This window comes from Syngnathus scovelli, chromosome 17 (genome assembly GCF_024217435.2).
Source record: "Syngnathus scovelli strain Florida chromosome 17, RoL_Ssco_1.2, whole genome shotgun sequence".
Lineage (NCBI taxonomy): Eukaryota > Metazoa > Chordata > Actinopteri > Syngnathiformes > Syngnathidae > Syngnathus > Syngnathus scovelli.
In genome coordinates, this window is record NC_090863.1 from 10288175 (window position 1) to 10315869 (window position 27695).

The following is a 27695-nucleotide window of genomic DNA, read 5'->3' on the forward strand; positions in this document are numbered from 1 at the left end:
TACTTGGAGACCCGAAGATAAGGTTTCTGCTTTCAGAGCCTTTTGAGAGTGGGAGCGGACGATTGAACCACAATCTCTGGCATAGTTATAAAGTCCTGAGAATCCAGTAACCTTCTAGAAATCGACGCGAGAGTAATTTCCACATATTTCCACAGGTGATAACTGTAATTAAATCAGTTCATAAACACAAATGATTAGAATTAACTGAGCTGAATCCTCTCAGCAAAGATAAACTTAAAAACAGCAGTTATGAACTCAATCACAAAAAGCTATAAAATAATACAACAAATAATGAAAGATGATCAATAAAATATATATAGATTTTTGTAATGAAACTGCATCTGTACAAGAAAAGCCCCCTCTGTACCAATACTTTTGTCCTAATAATTCTAATTTAGGTAATTTTTTGTCTACACCAGAGTTGAGTACCTGCCATTAGGCAGGGGTTAGAAATATAGTCAACATAATGTGTCCTCCTTGCTGCTAATCCATCTGATATGTTGAGATGAAGATAATTGAGACATAAAAAAATAAGTTTACTTTTAAGTATTTTTTATTGTTTGTGTGTGTGTGCATGGGGGTAAATAAGTTAATCATTGAATTTCCCTAAGTAAATGCCTTATCAAAGTTCAGCGTGTCTGACTGTTGTGTGTGTGTGTGTGTGTGTGTGCCTGCCCTCCTGTCACCAACTGGCACGGCATTGATTGTCTTATTTTCCACTCTTCTCTCTGTTTCCCCTTTCTCATTTGCATTTTCACATATTGTATATTTACTGCATTTGTTACATAAAAAAATAATTTACCTGATTAATTTACTTTTATTTGGTAGTAGTTAGATAGTCCTGTTCTCGGTAGTACCTTATTCCACCCTGGCTGGATTAATTTATACTGTTACAAATGGTTGGTGGATAGACCCATCACTGTAAATCTTGTTAACACACAAGGCACTCGCTTCCTGCTTGGCTAGTAGAGTTCTGCCGTTTTTCTGTTGGCCCAAACTTAATTCCTGTTTCGAAGGGACACGCACACCGTCAATCTTCCTACACTGGTGTCTTTGACTGCTCTGGAAGCCACCACTTCCACTGAACAGATGAGCAGATGGTGCACTGGCACAAGCCTTTATGGGATGGGTAGATGTCACGTTTTTTTCTTTTGTTACTCACTGGTTACTTTTTGCCTCTTTAGATGTATAGAGATGTGTGAGTAGGGGAGAAAGAGGATTAAACGGAAGTTTTTTTTTTCATTTTCTGCAGAACTGAAATATAGACGAAAGATATAGCACACCTGGCTTGAAAGACCCTGATGTCATTTTTTTATCGCCCAGGAAAAAAGGGCATGAAAATGCTAACAACTAAATATGAAATTTTGGCTGATTGCATGTCCTTATACTTCACCTTATGCTTGTGTTTGATTGCAAAATACATTTAATTGCAGACTCTACCGGTAAATTATCCTATGTTGGCTACGTGAGTTTAACTGAGTTGACCCTCAATTTCAGCTGGCACCTTAATAATAATAATAAAATCTTTTCACAATATAAAAGTGTATTGCCATGAGCATCACACATTGGTGTCCACATTTTACTATAGTTGTAAAGAAAGTAATCCTACTCACAGTGGAGCGGTGAGCCGTTTTCCAGGGGAAATTATGTGCCTTGCTTATAATAAGGACACCTGAGCCTGACTAAATACGCGGGTTGGTGGAGTTAAACACAAAGTCATTTGGTCAGAGGCCACATTTTTATCAAAATGACTCACGGCTGCCCTCTTTTTCCAGATGATTTTTTATAAGGCTGTAATTGCACAATTCTCGTGCACTTTTGTGTGTATGTTTAGTGTATGTGTGTGCACGGGCATGCAGTGTATCCCAGGGGCACCGTGGCTAATGTGTGCTGTAGGCTGTGAAGTGGAAGGAAAAAGAAAAGAAATAGCGAAACCCACAGCTTTAAACCTCCCCAGGGTCACAATGCACACGGACAGATAAAATACCCACATCAAGTGCACGACAACACACACAAGCCTTTTTTCAGATTCCAACACATTTTTGTGACTATTCCACAAGCTACGTTGGACAAATTAAAATCACAACTTAATAAACTGTATCGCTAGAATCTGTCGCAGGATATAAAACATAGTTTTTTTGCATACCAATACAGAAATAAAAATAAGATATAGTGTATATTTAGCAAGTGTACTGCATGTGTTTAGTGTACACTCACTGCAGGTATAATTCGACAGTTGCTATATCTTCCTTCCAATTTGTGATTATGCAACAGACATATTGAGTTGTCAGCCAGTTCAGTTAACAGCAGTGCTCAACAACTGTGTTGACTGCCTCTAGGGCGAAACAAACAGATGTGAATGAAGAGAGAAAGTGCTGTGCGGTCATTTGGGGGTTGAAAAGTCCAACGTGATTTGTGTATCTGATCTCACCCACCTGATTGACCAGTAAGGACGGAAAGCAAACACAAGCTGCCGTCAGGGTCAGAGGTAACTGTGAGGGTAAAGACAGTTCCTTTCTGCCTTGGGTATTTTAATCAGATAAGGAAAACAAATATCTAAGATTTCCTTCTAGTGGGCTAATTAAACTCTCCGGGAGCAGTTCAAAGTATTGATGTCTTGTCCAAGGACATCACACCCGTATGTCAAGATGATGTCGGGGTCCTTAAATTCAAACCACTTACAATACCAGTTTTGCCATTCCAGGTTGTATTGTCTTTGTCCATGTGAGAATTCAAGTCCCTAAAGCAGAACGAAGGAGTGGTCTTTAGCAACCCCATCAAAGATTCAGAAATGGTTTGGTATTTTCTTTGCACATAGGCACTGACAACAGTAAGGAACCATTAAGTTACCGGAAGGCGAAGGGATGCTACATTTTCTTTCACTTGGGTAAACCCTAACGTTGTGACACCCAGCCGGCCGGGAGCCTTTATGTATCCACACACCTGTGTGCAGACACCACTCACCGGGTAGTAGAATAAACCTCTCAAGAGGACTGGTTCTAGAGCCATGTAGGAGGGCCCAAGTACTTGCCAGAACCTCTAGACTGCACACACCAGCTCGGTTTCTCTGCCAGGAAAGTTACATTCCACATGCTTAGGGGCAGCTCATGATTGAAATAACAAGACTACCAACCCAGGTCCCACTGCACCTGACTCCCTAGCTCCTCTGACAGGTAGCGAGCCCATGGGAAGGTGCACCCATGTTGCTGCTGCCAGGCTCTCTAGAGGGCCCTGGTAACCCACTTTCAGGCAAAGGTAAACTAAGTCCAATGTGTATTTTCATGTTATCACAGGGGGTCTTCGGAGTTTTGCTTTTTTTTTGTCACTCGCCTGGTACCTGCTTGTTCTAATCTCGATAACCTTTAAAGCCCTCGAGAAATTTATATTTATGTTTTTCTTTTCTAATGTTTCACCACAGTTCTGTTGCTACATTTATTGCAAGTTTTAGCTTTGTGTGTTGCACTGCAGCAATAAGTCTTAAGAACATTTTGCCCGCCACACACTTTATCTCTCTTTCAGTAGAAATGTACTTTAATATATTTCATACGTAGGTGTCAAAATTAATTGATTAATCACCTTTTATTTTATGAATCGAACAATCGTATAAGTAATGGTGGATCACTGGTTAGCATGTCCGCCTCACAGTTCTGAGGTGCAGGGTTCAATCCTGGCTCCGGCCTTCCTGTGTAGAGTTTGCATGTTCTCCCTGTGTCTGCATGGCTTTCCTCCGGGTACTCCGGTTTCCTCCCACATTCCAAAAACATGCATGGTAGTATGAGTGACCACTTCAAACACGTCAATAACCATGTGAGTACGAATGTTTGTTGTCTATGTACCCCTGCAATTGGGTTGTGACCAGTACCACCCAAAGACTGGGTAGGTTCCAGGAGATTTGCAATCCACTTGAGGATAATCGGTTCAGAAGATGGATGGAGGGATATATTTAATATATTCTACTTTTAATCATTACACAGAGAAACAAATTCATTTTTCCCCCATAGTCGAAGAGTGCGAGACAGATACGATGGCTTTTTTGCCCTTGCCTTCCTTTGGCACATTACGAGCGCGACAGTGACTTCAGCCACGTGTGTCCAACTTCAGTCACATGTACCTTGCTTTCATTCCTAGCAATGGTCCCATATGTTTGTCAAAATGTGTGTGTCGTGTGCTTTTTCCAGGCTGATTTGTTCCCCTGCTTTCCCTCCGATGAGCCCCGCTCTCCCTGGGGGTCCGAGGCCGAAGCCTCACGCTATTTATACAGACCCAACAGCTGGGGCCCTCCCAGCCAAAGCAGTGGGGGTCGGGGAATGGGTAGAAAAATTATCATGGAAACTTCAGGTTAAACCAAGCGTTGGAAATGTCTGCCTGTTCACTTTTTTCATCTCATCTTTCCCTTGATGCCTCTTTTACGTGGGCAACCATGTCAGTTGAACCCAGCATCCTCCACATGAATCCAAAATCAAAGTCTCCATGTTCTCATTTGCTTCTTTTTAAATCCTCACAACATTGAACGGGATTTCTTATACCTCCCCTGCCCTTCGTTGTCTGGAAGCTTGGCATACAGAAACAAGAAATGCAGATTTTCAGTCAGTTTCCAGTGTCACTTTAACATATTGTGTCCCTTTTGTTATGTTCAACAATGCTGACCTAGCCTTTTGAGTTCTATCATTCCCCTCAATGGCTCTGTCAGTGCGTGTCCTGTTCTGAACCTCAACCCTGCAAATTTGTGTCCTTACGACTCTAGCCATCTCTAACGCTAGCCTGCCTTCACTTGTGTCATTCTGTCGACTCTACTGCCCTCCTGTCTTCCCATTTTATCATGCGAGCCGCTCTTGAAAGGAGAACAGTCGTTCGGATGCTTCGTTCACTTAAGGTCCTTTGTCATACATAGCGGTCTCATCACAGGCATGCTTGGCAAATGAGAGGTGAAGTGATATTAGCCTAATTGCTTTAAGGGACATATATACAGATTGAGGAAGATATAATCAGTGTCGCTACAAGTTGGCCTCATTGAAGTTTGAGTTTTTAGTAGAAAAGTAGATATATATTTAATAGATGACACCAAATCATCCAGTGTGGTAGACTACCCTATCGTTCAGAATTTATGGTTCCGTAGTTTTGTCCTACCCTTTTACAAACAGTGACTAAATGTTTTGAAAGTATGTACTCCACTAGTTGTATTTTGAGATTTTTTTGCAAGACAATCATCAGATTCATACATTGTTTTCATTTGATTCTTAAACGCTACTTCCAACTTTCCCTTTAAAAACAGTCACCTGTACTTTCATCATCTTTGTTTTTATTGTGTTCAGTCAAGTGTTAAAGAACATCCAGTACGAAACTGTTGTTAATAAGTACAGTTAATACGATACCTTTTTCATCGTATTTTTCATGGGTTTGTTTATGAAAGTTTGGCTAAACATTCACTTAGTGGAATGTGATAACTAATAGCGTAAGCCATGTTTTTGTTTCTCAAGTTTTGACTAACTCTTGGTTTGTTTACGAAAGCTTGGCTAAACATTCACTCACTATAATATGAAAAATATTATCGCTTAGGCCATGTTTCTGTTTTTCACGTTTTGACGATGGCATTTTTCATATGATGCTTCATTGGATAATTAAACAATGCTTTTTAGAAAGCAATAAAATAAAAATAATTAAAAAGAAGGTCAACTTGATGATAGGTGAGATGAATTTTGAACGATATCTTGAAATTGGTGAATGTTGAGGGATCTCAGCAACCTTTTGCAAGAGATTTCTAGAAAATGGAAAAAAACAAAAGGTTTGTGATAATCTCCCAATATTTATTGACCTGACTTTAAAAATTGGACACGAATGAATAGCCTGCCATGGTTTCAAACTGCAATCACCATTGTCCAGTGCTTCTAAACACCTCAAAAGCACTTGCCAGTGACTTGCTAACGTTTGACATCACTTGGGCTATGTCACTGGATAATTTGGAAGACATCTTCTTGTTTCGCATCCTAGCTCATGCATTTGTTCACACCGGAATTGCAAATGAATTTTGCCAACTTTTTTTTTTTGCATTTGCCTTCCTCTGTTTGAAAGCTGACATTAGCCATACGGTAACAAAATAGCACAATACGTGAGACAAAACAGACCAAGTAGGAGGGCTCTGCTCTCAGTATGGTACGACGGAGGCTGTATGTGTGTGTTTGGTGTGCGGGGGTATCTGGTGGTGGGGCGGGGGGGGGGGCATTGGCAATGTCAGGTTGTAGAGACAGACGAGGATTTGGAAGAGTCAAGTGCCACTGAAAGAGAGGTTGTTGGTGGTCTTCAGAGTTGCAGCAGCTGCCTCTGAAAACAAGTGGAAGAAATAAGAGAAACAGAGAGAAAGAGCTTGAAGGGGGGCAGACGCGTCTGACGTCACTTTTTTGTTTCTTAACTTTAATCTGCTGAGAGGAAAAAAAAAGTGCTTGGCTGCAGCCCATATGTGCTCTAGACCCAACTTTATTCTGCCAATCAGTGTACAAGTTCAACACAACACACAAACCACACCGATTCCTCCATCCTTCCTCCCCTCCTGCTTATGTATTCTGCCAAGGTGCTGGAGTGACAACAGGCCATTCATTGTGGAAGTAGCGGAGAAAGACTGTGGATGTTTCCTGTGTCTTTTTTTGCGCAAGGAGGGCGGAGGAAGGAAAAAAGCAGGAGGTGGATGTGGCAGAGCGGAGGGCGGGTGCATATTCCTGAAACGGTGAAATACAACTGAAAAAAGGGGTCAAAAAAGAGAAAGTAAATCAATGAGCGAACGAGAGAGAGAGAGAGAGTGGGGTGAGTAAAAACTAAGAGGGCGAGGGGAGGGAGAACTGGGATCACAGAAGGAGGGAGGGGGATGGGGGGCGGATAGGGTGAGAGAGTGGGCTACCATGCCGAATGAGTGAGAGAGGCGGAGAGGAAGCTGAGCTCCATCCGATGAAATGAGGTGAAAGTAATTCAGCATTAATCAAGGCAGAGCAAAAGGGAGCAAATACTGTGTTTTCTGCCCTCTCATTTGCGGAGGACCTGAAAGGCAAGGTGTGAATGACGGAACCTACAGGGTCCAGCTGAGTAGCACCACTGGATCACAGCATCACATCATGTCTGAATCGAACACCATTGCTGCTTCCACTGCAGATCAGGTCAGTTCCAGATGTTTCATTCTTTTCGTTTTAACTTATTCCTACTTAGGTCATTTTTACTCTCGGCACTGGGATAGAGCATGAGAGGTTTAACTTCTACAAAGCACAGTTCCGCTCGGAGGTGTCTAGATCCTAATTTGAAAGTGGTTAGAGGCAGTTTATAGGAGCAACCAAGTTGAGCGCGTTTCTTAGACTATCAAAGAAACGATTGTTTTTTCCCGGAGCTGCCTGGACAACGGTACAGGCTCCTGAAAGAATTGAATTCATCAAGACGAGCTATTGTCTACGCCGCCTTATTTTTCGGTGATCATTCAGGGGGTCTGTGACGACTCAATACCCCCCGCACCACGTAAGGAGGGGGACGCAGCTCTTTAAAAACCTGACCACGTGTGGCGGCCCTGAAAAGTTTTTATAAGTAATTGCAGTGGGAAGTCCGGGCTTGCACTGTGAGAGATGGGACTGGTAAGGAAGTGGGCCGTACCACCGTGTGTGTGTGAATGAGAGTGACAGAGTAGAAAAGTAGAAGGGTCCAGAAAAGGAAGATATTTATGCCCCCAAGTGCCCACCCCAGCCGCAAGCCGCTATAATCAAACACGTTGGCACAGACGGCCTTTTTTTTTCTTTAGCTGACTTTGAAAGACTTTGAAACAATTAAATTGTCTGCTCTGCTAAAGATAAACAGGTTATTTATGCTATGCCGGTTAAAACAAAAAGTGTGTGCGTGTGTGGGGACCTCACCATGCTGTCTTGTGACACTTTGAGCCAAGTGCTTGTCTCCTGTTTCCGATCGCTACTGTCGACCGAGTCAGCTTGCCAAAGATCTGTGGGCGAATACTCACACTTGCACACACGCTTTGGGGCACCCGTACCAGCCTCACATAGTTTATTTATTTTTTATTAATTAATTAAAGAATGTTTATATTGAAGCACCACCAGACAGTATCAACTGTCATTCCGCATTTACTGAAAATGCGCAAACAATTCAAATAGCTCACTGATGCTCAAAGTAGACAAAAGGTTGAAATACTAAAATCCAGTGACTCAACACGTTTTAAACGGGATATTACATGTCTCATTGTATTCATCGGGAGAGAGAAGTGTGGCATCCACAGTGGCCAGTAATTATTGGCATGACTGCTATAGAACTCCCGTGGAGAGTGGGTCAGGCTCTTTCTGGCCCCAGTCATGTCAAACAGGGCCGTCCGAACATTGCTCTTGTCTTTTTCATTTCTCCGTTTGCATTCGTCTCATATCAAACCTAAGTGCAGTCCCACTAGGTGCACATGCCTACCAATTATAGTTTGAGAAAATCAGATGGGCTCAAAGCACTATACCTGCTCAATACCTAGAAAATTATCTGATTCTTGTTTTCCGAATATTTCAAATGTTTAAATAATATTGACTCATTCATTTCAGGATTTCTCTTGTCAGGAGAAGCAATATGGAAGTTTAAGAGATTAAGTTATTATACACAGGTTCTCAAATAGGAAAGTCCTTCACGAACCAATTTCATTGATTAAAAGATTAGGAATATCAGTATTATAATTTATTTCTCCGATCGGTCCTGTGCAATTTGCGATTGTGAGCATTGTTTAGAATTGGAAATTAAAATCTGTTTGGAACTTGAAATATGTGAATAGCCGCCTCAGTCATTGAAAAGTCATCGGTTCATTAAAGTAATTTGCCTCCAAAAATCGACATGCAATTTATCTAGCTACCCTGCTGACTGTAAACATGATTCAAATTCCTTCATCAGTTAATACTGCAGTATTTATGTCTTTCCTCTCAGTGGTTGACTGAACTTAAGGTGTTGGGACAACTGTCTAAGTTTGTCTGATTTCTTGACATGCTCGACTACTAATTGAAATAATTAGTACTTCAGACGGACTGGAATTTAATTTAAGTGAGCAATTTTGATCAGTTCTGACGTGCTCTCCCTGGAATAAAATAACGGATGAGGTCATTAGAACTGAAGAACAGTAGCAGAGTCAATTGTTCAGTTATTACTTTTGACTTCCAGTCATATAAGATGAAGTTAATTTTTTATTCATTTAGTTTATTTAATGTATTATTTAAGTCCCTCTGGAAATGACACATTTATTTTTATTGTGTTATTATACTCGCTGCACATTTATTTGTATTCAATGATTTTTGATATTTTTAGCGACACGCATGATCATAGCCAATTTGAAAAAGAAAAAAAGGGAATATCTTTAGCAGACTGACCTAAATTATTGGTTTGTACATAAGCAGATTTTCTGCTTTACGCATTGACGTGCCAAGAAGATAATGAGGCTTGTTGTGTTGAAAAGTACATTTATTTTTCAAGGGATTCATCCATTTTGGTGTGCCTACAATTGGGCTGCATATATGTCGACCATACGAACACACATGGGCATTTTTCGCCCGTCATCCTGCAGTTCATCAAGGGTTTAGCGATAATTCATGTGATACCAGATTCTCAAATTTAAATGCTATGCTCTGAAGGTAGATCCCATGCCATACTTGCACATGTGCAACAACTACTTGTTCTTCCAAATTGTATATGAATCATTTAAAAGTGTGGGTTGGAGGCAGAGATGTGGCGCTGCACTCGGCGGGCCTCCAGCCCTGTTAAGAACCGCCAGCATTTTATTTGATATTCTAAAATATATTTATTTAAGATTTTCTAAGCCCCCCCTATGTATCAGTCAAGCCCCCCGTTAGCCTAAGGAGAGAAAACAAATCCTGGAGCTGTCCCTGGTTGGGAGGTTTCAAATTGTATGCACTCATCTTCTACCGGCGCCTTTGCTCGTTAAAAAGGTTTTACCAACTTCTGTTTTTATTCTTTACAAGGAAACAATTATAGTTACTTCAGGGTAATATTCTATTGATTTTCCCATTTTTTTTAAATGGACCTTGAGAAATTAACCTTTTCAAAATCAAGAGCCAACAGAAACAAAGTAAACTCTGGCTTATAAAAAATCTTGTAGCCATGTCGACATTCAAAGTTGCTCAATCGAAATCTTTTTCATTTTCTACAGCAAACTTGCCTGCCCTAAATTAATTCTCATGTAGATACATCAGTTATGCAACCTTCAGTCTATCAACTGAAGTTAGCTGCACTTAGTCATGGTTTACTTCTTACTATTACTACTTTCTATTTACGACTGTTTACGTATCGGGAGCGGCTAGCGTGCTATCACGCTTATTGTTCATTGATGTTGACTTCTTGTGTTATTTTTCCTGTGTTGTTTACTTGTATGTGCGTTGTGAACTCTGTCTTGTCACCCTGGGATAGTGAGAAACGTAATTTCGATCTCTTTGTGTGTCTTGACATGCGGAGGAATTGACAATAAAGGAGACTTTGACTTTGACTTGACTTTGAAGTAGAGCTGGAAATGTCCGTCATTTTCCGATGGTGGCTTTAACCTTCTGTCTGATCTTCAAGTTAAGTTCCGGGTTCACAGCACCTCCAGCATATTTACAATACATTTAGCTGTGCATGAATGGTCATATTGATTATTTTCTATTTTAAAATGTTCTACCTTTGAACAGCAGAACTGATTTCCTGTTAAATTTGATCACATGTGGTACCTAGTTAAGAGTTCATAGATTTCTTGTAGTTTATAAAGATACTTTGCGTATGCCAATCTCCTGTCGAACCCAGTCAATTTTTTCTGGCTTTTGCAAACACTGTCTGTGCCTTTCTTGCCCTGATTTTAAAGGAATTGAAGGGAGGCTAAATTATCAAAGGCCTGGTTTAATGGTTCCTGTAACATCAAGTGTTTTATTTCCCACAATAATTTTGCTCATCCGTCCATCCTCCCTCTGCCTGTGCATCCATCTCTCATTCTGATTGTGTATATATCCCACAAACGCAAGTTTGAATTTAAAGTTTTGTCTGAATAAGTCTCAAAGAGCAAAAGAAAAACACAGAAATTTAGCATATTTATAGACTGGAAACAAGTAGCTTTTAATCTTTGTAAATTAATTACTTGGCAAAGCAAGCCATAAAGCACATTTTCAATTACATTTCAGCTTCACTACTCGTATAATGGGGCACCGCATGCATGATAAGAGGAAAGCTATGTGTGTTTGCATGTGCATGTGTGTGTGTTGTGGGTGTGGAGGGGGATGCAGGTGAACAGCTTGCGAGGGCCAACAACTCCGCGGGCCAGTCTCGCGCATCACTTGACAGCCATACCCAATGAAGGCCTACGCATAAGTAAACTTGTGAAGCAAACGAGTGAACAAGCAAGAGGGAGGGGAATGTTGCAGAACGGGATACGCATTGTTGTAGCGGTCTGATTGTTTCTGTCAGTCTTAAATGTTTCTATTTTCTAGTTTTTGCTGATCATTCTTTTTCTCAAACAGCTCTCATGAGCCATCTCATTTTATTCCTTATTTGCTCAATCTCATGTTGACACACGTCTCTGTTAAAGAAACAGGATTAGATTTAGAGATTATCCTCAACGCTGTGATAAATTGTTGTCCTTCTACAATAAGGGATAGCTGCAGATAAGTGTATCTGTTGGATGAATGTGTGTGTGTGATTGTCTATTTTGCATCTTTGCATGGAACACACATAGATTGCTGATTATTTCCCATGCTGAAACATCAAGCTAAAAGCCTTTTTTGATGAATTAATTATTTGTTATTCATAGTGAAGGAAATAGTTAATGACAGAAGAAATAGTGATGGGTTACTAAAATACACGCCTTGTGTATTGGGGAAGACAAAAGAATTTGACAGACCTTGCTGCACCGTTTTGGACATTCCATCAGAACCAGAATTTTTTTTTTTTTTATTACGGATCTCCAGCGCACGTTACAATTGGGTGATAGAAAGTAGATTTGACTTTAGACCAAGCGCAGGTTGTGTAATGTGATTTTGTTAAATTTGAGCAAGGCACAGGCAGGCAGGTTCAGCCCTCCGTTGCTATTTGGTCGATGTCATCATATTTCATTCAAAAATAGAACAGCAACGTGCATCAAACACTTTGAATCATTTTACAGATTAAATCTTTAAATCCATTATTATACTATCATTAATATATTATAATAATAATATTATTCTTTAAAGGACCCACCTGATTGTAGCACAGCTAGTGTGTGGTGTGTGTGTGTATGTGTGTGTGTGCGTGTGTGTGTGCATATGTGGGGTTGGTTGTCAGTTGGCAGAGGCCAATTTTACATCATCTGTAAGTGGAGATCCTCATTACGAATATAAGAGTGAATTTAGCTGTGTTCACTCTCACAATGGCACAAACGCCCATTTCTAACTGCGCCCTTCTGCAAAAATACCAAAAGAAAAAAACCTCCACCCATGCGTGCAATTAGACTTGGGCTGTGCATGAAGATAGCGTAGCTTGAGTGAAAAAGATGGGCCAAAGAACTCTGAAGATGCATTTGCGTTAGTTTTAATGGAAAGGTCATATTTACTCATAGGAGAAAAACCATGTTTCAAACTTTATTTGTGATGCATAAAGGTAAAGACATGCATGTTGGCATCAAAATTTGTTAAATGCTTTCGATTTTTTTTAAGAACAATTATTAGCGTTTGAAAACTATCAATATCAGTAAAATTAGGTGATTTTCAATCATTGATCAAATTATATTTCATTAAAATAACACATTTACATGAAACTCATGTTGTCCAAGTCCAAAAAAAAAAAATCCTGTATGTAATTATCTTGAACATTAAATGATCGCCCCCCTCACAACCGTAACCTCAACCCCCATTCCTTTTGCTTCTTAGCCACACCCCTTTCACAACCACGTTTCTCTCTTCGGAGACAGAGAGACATAGACATAACTAGTCCCCAACCCCCCTCCCCAAGGGGAGGTATTTAAGAACTTCAGCAGTTGTGTTCAGTCCTATTAGTATTAGAAAGTAAGTGAAGTTGGCCAGTCATACATTATTTGGACTGTTAGAAACTGATTGCAAGCTCCTCATCATGGAACATCATGTCAAGGTAAGTTACCTGAATGACAAAGCGGATATCCCAAAAAGTGTAAGAAAATGGAATGAAAGATCAGAAAAAAATCCTGAATAAATAATCACTGCTACTATCTCCACCAAGTATTTGAGATTGCTGTTGATCATCCTTTTGTGTCTTCTAATTGTGTGTTCCTCTACAGGCACATTATGTATGTCAGCAATCAGGGTCAGTGGTGGTGGCAACATTGACCTGACGGTAATTCAAAACAATGTAGCGGGCCACAGCAAAAAAAATAATTTTATTTGACATAACTATCAACATTTTGTTCCTAGTTGACATGGGAGCCAAGTAATTGTTCCCAGCCAAAAATTTCATGCAAGTTGTAAATTTTTGTCCTACACTTAATAATATAGAAGGCTCAATTTTCCCTTCATTATCTTACTCATACATCAACATAAACAGCAGACTCAATAAACATGTTCAGAAAATTATAGTACTCACATTTCAATGAATAAAATACCGTAAAACGCAATGCATGCTGGGAAACATTGCCCACAGCCTCCCATGTGTAAGGCCATTGAAAGTTTATAATCCCACGACAAGAAACATGTATGTAATGTTTTCCCCTCTGTTTTGCCCCCGGTTTAACCATGATCTATGAGTCGTTCAGTCCCATATGTCAAATCTATTAACTGGGTTGGCAGTGAATAAATTAAATAGCAAACATTTTTCATTGTTACAGCAATGCAAAGAAACGGAAATAATATATGTTGTTGGGTCTTCAATTTCTAGATGAATAACTCACTATGGACATCATTTTCCAAACTTCCGTGCCTGACACCTTGTTCATTTATAGCTATTATTCAGCCGTGCAAGGGGGATTGATTCAGTCTCTGTCAGACGGAATCTTTTGGTATGTGGTCCCAATGGTAGCAGACTGAGAAGCCACAGTATACACTGTCTTTAGGCCTATTACTCTCACCTCACAGCTCATTCATAAAGAGAGCTTTGAAAAGTCTCTTTTTGGGGGATCCGGTGGGCTTTTTGTCCCATGATGGTTGAGTGAATTCAGTCATTGCAAACGGACATGTTTACTAAATTCCGCATAGGTCGAGGGAGGATTACGGGTGCCGCTTTGAATAAGTGAGGCGTGCTCATTAATTGCAAAATAATACGTGTTGTCACGTGCGGAATGGAGCAGGACGATCATGTGCCGGAGGACAGGATGAGGGGAACAAAAAAATTTTTCTGAAGGATTTATGTTACAAACACCCCTAAATACTTCCCTTCCTTCTTAACACTTGTTTACACTTTAAATTGTAAAATAAATAAATAATTAAATGATACGTTGACGCCTAATAATCCAGTAATTAGCGAGAACATGAAAGGCGAACCGCAATATAGTGTGGGAACATTGTACTTAGTTTTACAATGTGTATTATATAAATGCAGGATTGTTTGAGATACAGGATTCCCAAAATGGCATCTTTTGGGCACTTTTTTGTCAGATCATCATGCCCGTTTTAAAGTAGACTTGTGGGTAAACATGAATACCGATATAACTCTTTCAGTGTTGAAAGCCGGGACACCAAAGTGACAGATGTACGGTACATGTGCTTCAAAAAAGTAAATAGTAACTCAAAAGCGACCTTGAAAATAGAGCAAAGTCGCTAAAAGTGGGGGGTGAAAAAGGCAAGGCCATGTGTGGTCTTACATAAAGCCCAGATGGTCCCAAAAAACATGTGACAGAAATTGAGTCAGTGACTGTTGTCTGACACAGCTCACAGGAGCCAACACCATGGGCCACAACACCTGGCTCGAGACATCAGGGTCACTTAAGTAAGAGAACATGTCATGAGAAACTAAAAGTTTGTGGTCTGCCGATGGGTCCAGATAAAAAGTGAAGTAAATCTGATTTACCCCTGGAGTAAATCATCACTTTCTTTTAACATTGATAGATTTCAAATTATAAACATTTGAACATACCTTCAATTCATAACATTCAACATATTACCATATTTTCCGCACTATAAGGCGCACCTAAAAACCTCAAATTTTCTCAAAAGCCGACTGCGCTTTATAGTCCGGTGCGCCTTATATATGGACCAATATGGATTCGTGGATGAGGACTAACTTATTAAAGTAAGCTTTACTTGTTTATTTTGTGTGTTGTGTGATATTAGCGTTTGAGCAACGTTGAGTTATTGATATATTGTTATTGTTTTCACTATTTCAAGTGTTACTATATTGTGATTGCATTAACGTTTGAGCAACCTTAAGTTATTTATTCTATGCGCCTTATAATCCGGTGCGCCTTATAGTGCGGAAAATACGGTATTTGTTTTAAATACATAGTTATCTTAAATATAATTAAATGCTACACATTATAATGCCACCTATTCTCTGTATCCTTTAATGATCTTTTTTTAATCTCGTCAATGGAGGGAAACCAAAGCAATAAGACTCTGTAAACTTTCCAATAACCTTTGCTGAGTTCATCCGAAACGTTGGCCTCAGGTAACACATTATTTTGTCCATGTGTGTATATCGTCCGAAGGTACACACCTGGTTGCTGATAACCAAATCAGACGTACAATATGCATCGCTTGCATCAAGAAACACACACAGCTGTGTACAGAGTCTGTCTCTGGTATTTTCTCTCTTCCCAAAATCAACTTTACACTTGGGTCAGGGAAATATGTGAACCGCTGCAAGAGCACATTCACTCTGCTGTGACCGCTTTAATTTTGAGCAATATCCTCACCAACGCTTATTTGCTCTGCTCCCTGTGTGTGCCACCTGTTCGAAGATCACGGGATGCTGGCTCTTTGTTTTAGTTTTCTGACAAATACAAGCACAGCCAGTTTCAAAAGACTCCACAAAAACTCCCGCTGTTTACTTTTTGTTGCTATTTTGCTGTCCAGCTGATTGTCTCCTTCTTTCATTTTGCTTCTCAGTTGATCTTCAGCGCCACTTGACAATATCGTGTTGGCCTACTAATCAAGTCTCACCTAATTGCTAATATCTAGGATTTTATTTAGCAAGCGTTGTGGTGTACATTCGTGCAGGTCACATTAATTTAGTTTAGTGAAGGTGTGAATAGTTGTCTGTTTTTATGTCACTTGTGTTACTTTGGCGACTAACCAGGGTGTAATCTGGTTTCCTGCTTAAATCAGATCCAAATCCAATTCCCTACGACGCTGAACAGGATAAGCAGTTTAGGAAATGGATGGAATGATTTAATTTATCTTCCCAATCTGAAGAATCTGGTTTTGATCACCATGCCAGTGTCCCATTTGCTCCTGATGAGTCATCAGTAGTTCAATGAGAAAATGGTTATCGCAAATACTTGATTTTATTTGTGTGGCATAAGTCATTATCAGGTCAGAGATCCTTTTTTTCCTTTTACATAGTGCCATATATACATGGATATGTATTTCACCTTAATACATAAAATCATCATTTACAATTTTTATTTTGACTCGTGATGTAATTGTGGTAAATATGCCAAAGAAATTAGAAATCAGGACGCGGCAAATACGTTTTCACGGCAGTGTAGCTGAGGTTACAGAACAGGTCAGGAGTGAGAGAGTGCGACCATCTGATGTCAACAGATGGAATGATAGAAGGAGGGAGGGAGGAAAGGGCAGAAGAAGCTTGAAATTGGGACGACAAGACCAAATGCTTATGGGCTCCTCTTAAGGCGGTAAGGGTTTCACTTTAGATCCTGTCTGCTCCAGTGCATTCACCTCATGCTAATCCTGCAAATGAAAATGAATTTGTTTTACAGTACAAAAATTTTTTTTTGTACAACTGGCTGCCATATGAGCTAACCTTCAATGTGTCTTTTTTTTGCAGAATGGAGCAGTTCCAGGTGAGCCGGTGAAAAGGGATGAAAACTCCCGGAGAGGGAACTGGGGGAACCAAATTGAGTTTGTCCTTACGAGTGTTGGCTATGCTGTGGGCCTGGGAAATGTTTGGAGGTTTCCCTACCTCTGCTACAGAAATGGAGGAGGTAAGCATTACATCACAAATAACCGTTGCATCCAATGGTGAATAATAAATGTTTCACCGACCAGGGTGAATCTGATAAAGAGGAATGCTTGGAGACCATTTTTTTACATTTTTGTTTTGAACATCTGTGCTGATATCAGGTGTGATGTACAATTTCTGTTTACGTCCATATAATTGATTGAAATTGAACTAGGAACTTGTCATTCAAATGTAAGTCATGCATGCACGTCCATTTAGCAATATTTTTTTGACATGACGCCTATTTTTTAAATTCACTGGAGCATTAGTCCTTATCTACGATTTTCAATCATGATGACTATGTTTAAATGCACTAGGTCTTAATTCCCGTTATTTTCAAACTGAAAGTGATCAAACCAATTTAGGATGGGTTACTTGATACCAATGACATACTCTAACCTCTGTAAAAGGATGTGATCTTCAAGTCCAAGGGCTAATGGGTACAGAGCATGTTTTACAATTTATGTACCTGCTGCCTCATATGACCTCATATGACTTCTTTCCTTTACAAGCATGTGTTGACTAAATCCTGACTGTCCCGTGTCCTCCTCCAGGTGCCTTCATGCTCCCATATTTTATCATGTTGGTCTTCTGTGGCATTCCACTCTTCTTCCTTGAATTGTCCTTCGGGCAGTTTGCCAGCCAAGGGTGTCTGGGAGTCTGGAAGATTAGTCCAATGTTCAAAGGTTTGTGTATTTGAATGAGAGGCCCATGTTATCCCTCTAAATTTCATGATACAGGTGATTGAAACGAACTCCTGGAAATCTGTTTTTGTCTGTTTTTAAACAACCTTCCATGGTTTGTGGAAGTTAGTCAAAAATAGGATTCATGGAAAGTAAGTAATGATGATGGGTCAAAGCAGCATCGTGTGGCAAAGTCCAAAGTTATGTTGACGTAGTATTCCACTTCAAACATAACAAGCGCAATCGTTTAAGTCCCAAGTGAAAAGCACAAAAGCAATTCAAAGTGCACATTGTTCAACATGAATTCAGTTTTTAAATTTTTTTTAATCTGATACATAGTTTGAGTCACCAAAGTGATGATCCATTTTTATCATGGTAATTATGGCCCGTATTAGGAGTCTGATTTGAAAATGAGTTATTTGTCAGTTTATTTTGTAGCTTTTACTGTATATAATATGAGGTGCTCATACATTTATTTGGGTTGACAGTCACCATGGCCCTCCGACAGAAGCTATGACTACAATGCGGCCCGTGAAAAAAATGAGTTTGACACCCCTGATCTACTTCATCTGCTTCCCTGCAGGTGTGGGCTACGGCATGATGGTGGTGTCGACCTATATTGGGATCTATTACAATGTGGTTATTTGCATTGCCTTCTACTACTTTTTCACATCCATGACAAACTTATTGCCATGGACATACTGCAACAACCCCTGGAATACGCCCGACTGCAGCGGCGTGGTGCCCCATGGCAACGCCAGCGTGGCTAATGCTACTCGCAGTATGGTGGAAGGGGTCAGTGAGATAGTGAACCGCACCAAAAGAACCAGCCCCAGTGAAGAATACTGGAAGTAAGTCACAGGTGAACTTTGGGTACATTGTGACCATCTTGACCACCCATACACACACGCACACACACACACACACGCGCGTATATGAATGTATGCAGTTGGAGGATCAGTTGTGCAATTCCATTATTTGAACATGGGTTCGTTGCGTTCAAGGTCCAAGAGGCACCTGTTGGACAAGGTCAGTTCACACCTGTCAGTTCGAATATACAACAAACATCAAATATTCGGACTCAATTCCTGGAAATGTAATACCTTTTCATCAATTTTGAACTGCCTCATGATTGATAAGCAGGACATTCCCCATCGATCGGAATATGCTACATAGTACGTACTTTTTTTTACGTTTTTTAAGTATATTTTTGGGGGGAGAAAGTGTTTTGGCCACTATGCAAATTTTGGGTGCTGCTGCTTGACAATATCCTCGGTGCAAAAATCGATCAAGGTTTAGTTCAGACAGCAAAAAAAAAGAGGGAATAAAAAAGAGGGATTTTGGACATGCTTGTAAAAAGGCCCTTGTGTTTATTTCAGACACTATGTGTTGGACATCTCTGATGGCATTGGAACCTTTGGAGAAGTGCGACTTCCCATCCTGGGCTGCCTGGCTGTGTCCTGGGTAGTCGTCTTCCTCTGCCTCATCAGGGGCGTCAAATCCTCTGGAAAGGTCAGTCAAACATTTGTGGGTATGGTTAACCTAAGAGGTCAAAGTTGTAACTGATGAAAATAGGCCAAGCAAGTAAATGACCTTTTTGTGGATTTGTTGTTTTACTGAAGTCATGTATTCATTTACAGGTGGTGTACTTTACAGCCACATTCCCATATGTTGTTTTGACCATCTTGTTTATCCGTGGGATTACCCTGGATGGAGCCATTGATGGCATCATGTATTACTTGACTCCTCAGTGGCAAAAGGTCCTGGATGCAAAGGTATATTCTTTATTATTATTATTTAGTATTTTTGAATACTATTTTTGGTGATCCTCAAAGGGGGATCCTTCCATCTGTGGTCCCTTCTCAAGGTTTCTCATTTTCCCCTGGCAGGGTTTTTTTGAGTTTTTCCTTGCCCTTTTGGGAGCTTAAGATCAGGGGATGCTTTGAGAATAATTGTCAATTTTGGCCATGTGAAGCCCTTTGAGACTGTTTGTGATTTAGGGCTATACAAATAAACTTGACTTGACTTGACTTGACTTGACTTGACTTGACTTGACTTGACTTGACTTGACTTGACTTGACTTGACTTGAATGGAAACAATAGTTTTAGTTGTTCAATGTTTTGCTTGATACTTTTCTGGCTCCTCAGAGAAGCCCGTAAGACATTTCAAATTTGGGACTAAAAAAGTGAAATACGTTCCTCTTTCTTGTTCAAAATAATAAAATGGTAAAACTCAGTGTGAAAATCAAAGAGCCCACATACACAACCTATTTTTATTTACTTCTATCAATGGATTGTTGTTTTTCTAGGTGTGGGGAGATGCTGCATCACAGATTTTCTACTCCCTGGGATGTGCTTGGGGTGGTCTGATTACCATGGCTTCTTACAACAAGTTCCACAACAATTGTTTCAGGTGCTTTGAACTACCATTAATAAAAAAAAGAACAATTATTATGAAATGCATCTGTACAGTCATCTATTGATTAGACAGAATCATTGATAAAACTTGAGTTGATTAGATTGTGCAAGTGATGCTAAACAAATGCCCAATGTTGTAGAAAACATATTTGATAAACTGATAGAATAAAATGTCATAAAAGTCACATTTTTGCTGATATTGGTGTGCAAATCAAGCGTATCTTGATGTGTTGTCGCATTAGCAAGTGTTTCTGCCTTGCGTGAGTCAATATCCTATTCCAGATTATGATTGTAAGGGGTTGAGTTTAACAGAGCAGTGACTTTTTATTTGCAAAGGTCTGCGAAGCAAGATAGTCCTAAAATGTTGAGTAGGCAAAACGAAGGCAGATTGAATTTACAGTAATTTACTCACCCGCACTTTCTAGTAGAACGAGTGCATCAGGGAGAGAGAAAAGAGGCGGAACGGTCTGAACTGACTTGAAGCTATCTGCGCAAAAATGCTGCACTCTAGCCTAATCTACTTCTGAGGCCGTCATCCCAATTGAAGTTTCCCCACTGCTGCAACTTCATTTTTCTTAATCTATTTTTTCAACATCATAAAACAGAGGTGTGTCAAGTTTTTATACCCTCTGTGGATATCAGGGGAGCATTGTGTGGAATGGAATTTTCTGTGCCCCAAAGAATAAAGCAAGGTATTCTAGGTTTGTGTGCAATAACTTATGCCTTAGCAGACGGTTAATTTCCTTCCAACCTGTTTTTCTATATACAGAGACAGCATCATCATCAGCATAACCAACTGTGCAACCAGTGTCTATGCTGGCTTTGTTATTTTTTCAATCCTGGGTTTTATGGCACACCACCTTAACGTGCCTGTGTCAGAGGTAGCTGACCATGGCCCAGGACTGGCCTTTGTGGCTTACCCAGAAGCCCTCACTCTGCTCCCCATTTCTCCACTTTGGTCGCTTCTTTTCTTCTTCATGTTAATCCTCCTGGGACTGGGGACTCAGGTAAGCCTTGAAAGCAAGCCTACGTAATTTTTTTCCATTATGTGCCATGAAAAAAAAAATGCAGTACACTGTTTGTACAATTGCAGACATTTTGATGTTTGATTCGTTACTCATTTTTCATTTTAGTTCTGTTTGTTGGAAACGCTGGTGACAGCCATTGTTGATGAGATTGGCACCGACTGGATCATCAGGAATAAAACTGTAGTTACGCTGGGTGTGGCTGTTGCTGGATTCCTTCTGGGAGTTCCACTGACAACTCAGGTAAGGCCAAAACACTATGCCTGAATTTTTTGTTTTGTTTATCACTGTGAGAACCCAATGCATACCTACGATTCATACAGCCATGCTTTTCTTGTACCGACTGGAAATGTTCTGAATCACTTGTTATGTTTATGCTTACAGGCAGGAATCTACTGGTTGCTACTTATGGATAACTACGCTGCTAGTTTCTCTCTAGTTATCATCTCCTGCATTATGTGTGTCTGCGTCATGTATGTTTACGGTAAGGAGAATTTTTTTGGAAGTATTCTTAAAATTGTCATTGTTCATGTGGGATGGGACTGAATTATTTTTTAAAGACTGTAATTTGAGTAGGATTAACATTGGGGCCTAGTTTTTTAATCTTTGTTAATGGTTGGCCCTTTTCTTATCTCAGCTATTAAGAAAAGAAATGATTTCTATTACCATCAATATAAAGTCTCTGGACATTATGATTGGATTAAAAATGAAGATAGATGTATAATTATGAAGGTTGCTGGTTCAACTTTTGACATTTCTTTCACCCCACAGATTATTTTGTAGCTACCATTTAAAGGTTAAATTCCTCAACATGGTTGCTCTAATTTTGTCATTTGAATGTAGCTCAAATGATATTAATTTTTGACCTTTTTTTTTTTCTTTCCTCCAGGTCACCAAAACTACTTTAAAGATGTTGAGATGATGTTGGGCTTCCCACCCCCACTCTTCTTCAAAGTCTGTTGGAGGTTCATCTCCCCAGTCATTATCTCAGTAAGTGTACCCACACAAACAAATCAAAGTCTGCATACTGCTAGCGCATTTTAGGAATATGACCTACATTTCCAGCTAATATGTTGGGCTTTGTTTACAATTTCAACCTCACGTTGAAAATATTTATGACTAGGAAATGGATGAGTGCAGCTCAGTATTTGTCCACTAAGCTTCTGAACCAAGCAATGAATTCAATGTTGTGGATTACTGGTCAGATTCTAGGCATGTTTCCATCTCCATCTCAGAGTAAGAACTGCTCTCCAAGGCCTGCACTGCAACTGACCATTTTTGCTCATAATTGCAGTCAGCACTTGAATTAAACCAATTGCATGGTTTGTGCTTTTACAATTTCACTGAAATGAAGTGATTCTTACAAAAGCATTGTAAGGTCAATTAAGCACATGGCTGAGCTTTTGAAGAGTTTATAGTGACGGATGTGGGTACTCTTCCTTGTTCCTGAATGATCTTCCACGCGGTTGAGCATTTTCGAGTTATTATTTCGAGGTAGTAACTGGGCCTTTTGTTTTATGGAACATTTTGCACCTATGGTCTGAAAATGCATTTTTCAGATTAGAAAATCTTACATTACCATGGAGGTGTCAAATGTTATTGCTAGTTTGAAAGCAGTCAGCTCATTTGGTATGGCAATCAGATACTTGCACAGGACAGATTACGTTTACATGACATCACACAGAAGCTAAGATCTGAAAAATAATTAAAAAAAAAATCTAACTGCACTACTGGACACTAATGACTATTAAATGAGCTATATTGGTTACATTTTTCTGCAGCACTCAGGTATTCAATTGCTTCCATTTTGTCCTCCCAGTTCATCCTGATCTTCACAGTGATCCAGTACAAGCCTATCACCTATAATGACTACATATATCCCGGTTGGTCTCTGGCTATTGGCTTCTTAATGGCGCTTTCCTCCGTGATCTGCATACCCATCTATGCCTTCTACAAGATCTCAAGGTCCCCAGGAGCCACCTTTAGAGAGGTAACACGCGTCAAAATCACATTATACTCCATATACCACAATTTAGACCTGCTGGTTTATTTTTATCGTGGTCCCTCACGCGGAACGTCAACTCCCATTCTGATGTAAATGTGTGTAGCAGAGCTCATTGCCTAAAAGCTTCAAGATGTCGTCGACTGAGTGAAGGTTTCCTTTCAGTTGCTATGCACCAAAATGCCACCAGATGTCACTGAAACCATATTTTTTCAGATTAGACATGGCTTTGGATTGCATTTACTAATTGCATCCGCTTCGAAACCATCCATCCTCTCTTATTTTGCACAGCGGTTGAAGCACGCGTGCAAGGCACATGCAAAGTGGGGCCCAGCCCTGCGAGAGCATCGCACAGGCCGCTATGCCCCTACAGCCTCTGAAGATAGAGCGGAGGCTCGTCCTTTCAAGGAGAAGGATGATCTGAAGGAGGAGCTGCAGGAGGAGGAGAACGAGAGGAAGGATGACATCAGCCTCACCATCCAGGGAAGCAACGGCTCCACCAACACACACAACAACCCGAACCCGAGTGCATAGATGGCATCCCACTTTGTCACCCACTGCTGACACCATCTTCCCCTTGTCCCCTCTCCTTCCTTCTCCACTACGCGCACCACACTTTCCCACAGTCCTCTGTGGGGAAGATCCCTTTTTACTGGAGACCTTTACATATTGTAAAGGCTTATTATATCCATCCTAACCTCTGCTAGTTACCTGTGTTGTATCTTTAAGAAACAACAAAAAAAACAAGGCACAAGAATAAATTGGGTCACTGTCCAAACGACGTAGTTTATGTGCGTGCGCGGTTTGTAAATGTGTTGCACATAATTTAATATACCAGTTTGTTTTTCCTTACAATTGTTTGTAAAAACATGTTTATGCAATGTTCATGCAGTTGAAGGTATAGTAGATTGTAAGAATTGCTCTGTTGGGCTTGCAGCAGCACAGAAGCACACGCCTGTCATCTTATTATGGACCTGCTGATTCAGGTTTCGTCAGCGAGAAAGCACACAATTAAAACCACTAATTTACACTGGGGCATTAATTATATGCATATTATAATACTTTACACAAAGTTGATTTGAAAAACTAGTCCTTGCTGTTATTCTCCTTATTTAGGATGCTTCTTTTCATGACAACAGTACACTGAGCACAAACAGAAGCTTCCAATATCGTCATTGAAAAGATGTTGCTTGGATTATAACACACAATAATTCCCCGTACAGAAATATTAGGTCCATTCTCAGGTTTCATTTCAACTTTGTGCTTTGCCTGGGAAAACCTTGTATTGATGATGAAAAATATGGTATTATATAATGTGTCATATCAGACAACACACGTATACACACACACACACACACACACACACACACACACACACACACACACACACGCATACCTGTTGGATGTGACTGTGAGCAGTATTAGAAGTATTAAGAAGTTACAATTCTTTGTTAGTCTTCCAGCAATCCTTTTTCTCTAAAATGCAATTTTGGAATGTGCATGAGGGAGAAAGAATATTGAGCAGAGGAGTTAACCAGTCACTGGTTTATATCTTGTCTTATTTTGTGTGGTTGTAGCAGTCCACCTCATTTGGTGTGTTCTGAGGCTGTGATGTGATCTTTCAAGCAAAAAAAAATGGCTGCTTGTTTCCAGAACAGCACCAACTTTTTTTTTTTTTTTATCAAAAATGTGAAATGTAGTTATATAGTTTTGTACTACAGTTATCATTTGGTCATCTCACTATTGTAAGTGTCAATCATTAGTAAGACCTTTTTTTTTTTTCATTTACAAAAAATAAAAAGTTGAATCTTAAATAGTCATCAGTTACAACTTATTTTGGGAACTTGTAAGAGAGAATAATGGATGGTGATGTTTTCAAAAGAAAGTGTGAGGTTTGACATAGCACAATTCAGCACAAAACTACAATACCAGTAATTTTGTTACACGTGTTTTTTCTTTATTTTCGTAACTGTTTTTATTGAACACCTGAAAGTACATGTGCTGATTTGCGTGTTTGGCATTTTGCAGAGCCACAATGCTGCACGTAGAGAATGAATATGTATATTATACAACACAGTATATAGTATATTGCACACTAAAAAGATTTGAGGAATAAAATAGTGTAACAGTTTAATTTGTTTATTCATGGACATTGAACACGTAAACTCGTGTCCCGAGCCAATAAGTACAAAGTAGTCATCATGCCTAAGGATTTCAGCACACTTATTTGGCCACATAAGGTTGGCTCTATTTTGCTGCTTTTAATCATTTGCTAATGAAAACATTTTTCCTCCTAAAATAAATGGACTTGTTTGTACATTATAGATGAAACAGTGCAGTAGCTTATTTTATCCACAAGATGGGCCTAAGTTGAAACGCACAGCAGTGAAAGCACAGATGGACTGGCAAGATATGTGGGGACAAAACAAGCACAGATTTTTTTTTTTTCCTCCTAGTGCGGTTTTTAAATAGGTTTTCACAAAATAGACGCTGCTTAATTGAAACCACCAGGCTAATTATTATTTCGAAAGAGAGAGATGTCTTTATTTAAATTCTTAGACTACATTATGTATTTTGTTTGGTGAATATTTTAATTGAATCATTGAAAATGGATGAATCATTTTTTTGGAGGAAATGTGTTCATCAAATTATGTTATATTTTTTCCAGTGTTTATTCGGGTCAACCATAGTTCAAATTATTTCTGTGTCACTGCTATTAGAAGTAAAAACATGTTTTCATATTATTTCTATGAATGCCCTCTCTATCTCTGGTGACCCACAACTTGTTTGACCTTTGTAAAGAAATGTACAAATTATATAAATGATTGTGTGTGTGAGTGCTTGCGTGTGTGTTGGGGGGGGCGGGGTGGTCTTTAGTGTGAGGTGGGTGAGTATGAGGTTGTTTCCTTTAGATTTGCCATTTCTAGTTGTTTAATGTCGATGTCATGTGTACTGTGTAGTGCATGTAGTGAATTAGCTTTACTGCTGAGTCTGCATGTAGAGCAGACGTAGTGTTAATGTCAATGTATCTCTAATCTTGACTCTTTTATGGATAATTATATAGAGCCCATCTTTTAAAACAATTTTGTACTAAACGGAAAAAATCTACTTATTTTATTGTTTTTTTTTTGTTATTGTTTTATTTGAAAACTATATACTCAGAAAACACAAGATATAGCCAGCTGATATTATACGAGTATTGCCAAACAAAAAGCTATGGATTGAAACTTGAACTACAGATAAAAAGGTCAGTTTGTACAGTGAGTGAGCTCGGGTATGGACAGTGGTGGCAGCAACATAACTTTGTTTTTTGTGTGTGTTTGTTTCTATGTTTGTTTGTTTCTTTGTGTGTTTGTCACATGTGGTTTAATCTTAATAGAGGCAGTGGCCACTAATTCACATTAATCCTAAACATTCAACATGTTAAAACCTGAACAAAACAAACACCAAATAATAATAATTATACTCCTAGTAATTTTAACAGTTTTATTTGATTGATGAAGAATGATTCCACAGATTTCAGGACCCATTTTTCATTTTACAGTCTGTGGTATATTCTGCATGGGGTATCTATAATACTATGCTTCCACGCTGCACTAACTTTTAATGTAAAAATATGAACAAACACATTGGGGTTCAAACAGTTGCAAAATCTTAAACATTTTCTCTTGAATTTGCCACTGATCCAATGTTTATTTCGTCTAATATTACTTTAAATAGACATTTTTTTGCAAGCAACCAGAGGATGTGTGCTTTGTTATGAATGCACATTTCCAAGTTGGGAAAAAAACATTCCTGTGGTCCTACTAAAAGAAATGGTCAAAGTGTAGTTTGTGAACTTCTATGTTGTTACCATGAGCAAAATGTCACATGGTAGAACTTGAGAGGAAATACAAAGGTGAAAAGAGCACAGTTCTTTTGGTACCTTGTATCATATCTCTAACTGTATCTGTTCTTCTTCTTCTTCAATGTTTAGGGTCCAAATACAGTCTTGTCTTGTCAGCTGTATATTGTAAAACTGTTAAATTACATTCAAAAATAAAATTTATTTTAAAGATCAATAATGTTATTGTCACTCACCTGTTGAATTGAAAATTACGGGTGACGTTCTGTCTCTCTTCGAAGCAATTTATTCATTTACCGTATTTTCCAGACTATAAGGCGCACCTAAAAACCTAAAATTTTCTCAAAAGCCGACAGTGCGCCTTATAGTCCGGTGTGCTTTATATATGGACCAAATTCCTAGTATATTTAAACTGGCCCGAAGCATTGTGTCATGAAATCAATCATAAGTGGTCCGCTGAAGACTATGTATCATGAATCAAAATGACTATGGATCATTATTTTGTGATTATAAAGTAATTTGTTGCGTCTGAAGTTGAAATAAAAAAGATAAAATGGAGAATGATTTGATTCGGATTAAAACTCTGACATGATGCATTAATGGTGCGCCTTATAGTCCGGTGCGCC

The 27695-nt window shown here is 39.3% G+C and overlaps 1 protein-coding gene across 5 annotated transcripts in view; it reads left to right on the forward strand.

The window, feature by feature from the left end:
- The window catches only part of slc6a9 (solute carrier family 6 member 9), a 33646-nt gene extending 6357 nt beyond the window's left edge, over window positions 1-27289 (forward strand). For 3 of the 5 annotated variants that reach the window (XM_068648648.1, XM_068648649.1, XM_049747542.2), the window contains exons 3-14: window positions 16924-17080; window positions 17652-17783; window positions 18364-18631; window positions 19160-19292; window positions 19421-19555; window positions 20090-20193; window positions 20968-21205; window positions 21332-21466; window positions 21608-21707; window positions 22113-22213; window positions 23043-23213; window positions 23517-27289. In XM_068648648.1, coding sequence (XP_068504749.1) covers window positions 16924-17080; window positions 17652-17783; window positions 18364-18631; window positions 19160-19292; window positions 19421-19555; window positions 20090-20193; window positions 20968-21205; window positions 21332-21466; window positions 21608-21707; window positions 22113-22213; window positions 23043-23213; window positions 23517-23759 — 1917 coding nt within the window. In that variant the 3' untranslated portion in view covers window positions 23760-27289. Of the gene's footprint in view, window positions 1-6854; window positions 7143-13017; window positions 13099-16923; window positions 17081-17651; window positions 17784-18363; window positions 18632-19159; window positions 19293-19420; window positions 19556-20089; window positions 20194-20967; window positions 21206-21331; window positions 21467-21607; window positions 21708-22112; window positions 22214-23042; window positions 23214-23516 lie in introns of those variants that run through there. The other 2 variants (XM_049747541.2, XM_049747544.2) reach the window with 2 other exon arrangements.
- Window positions 27290-27695: the final 406 nt, after the last annotated feature.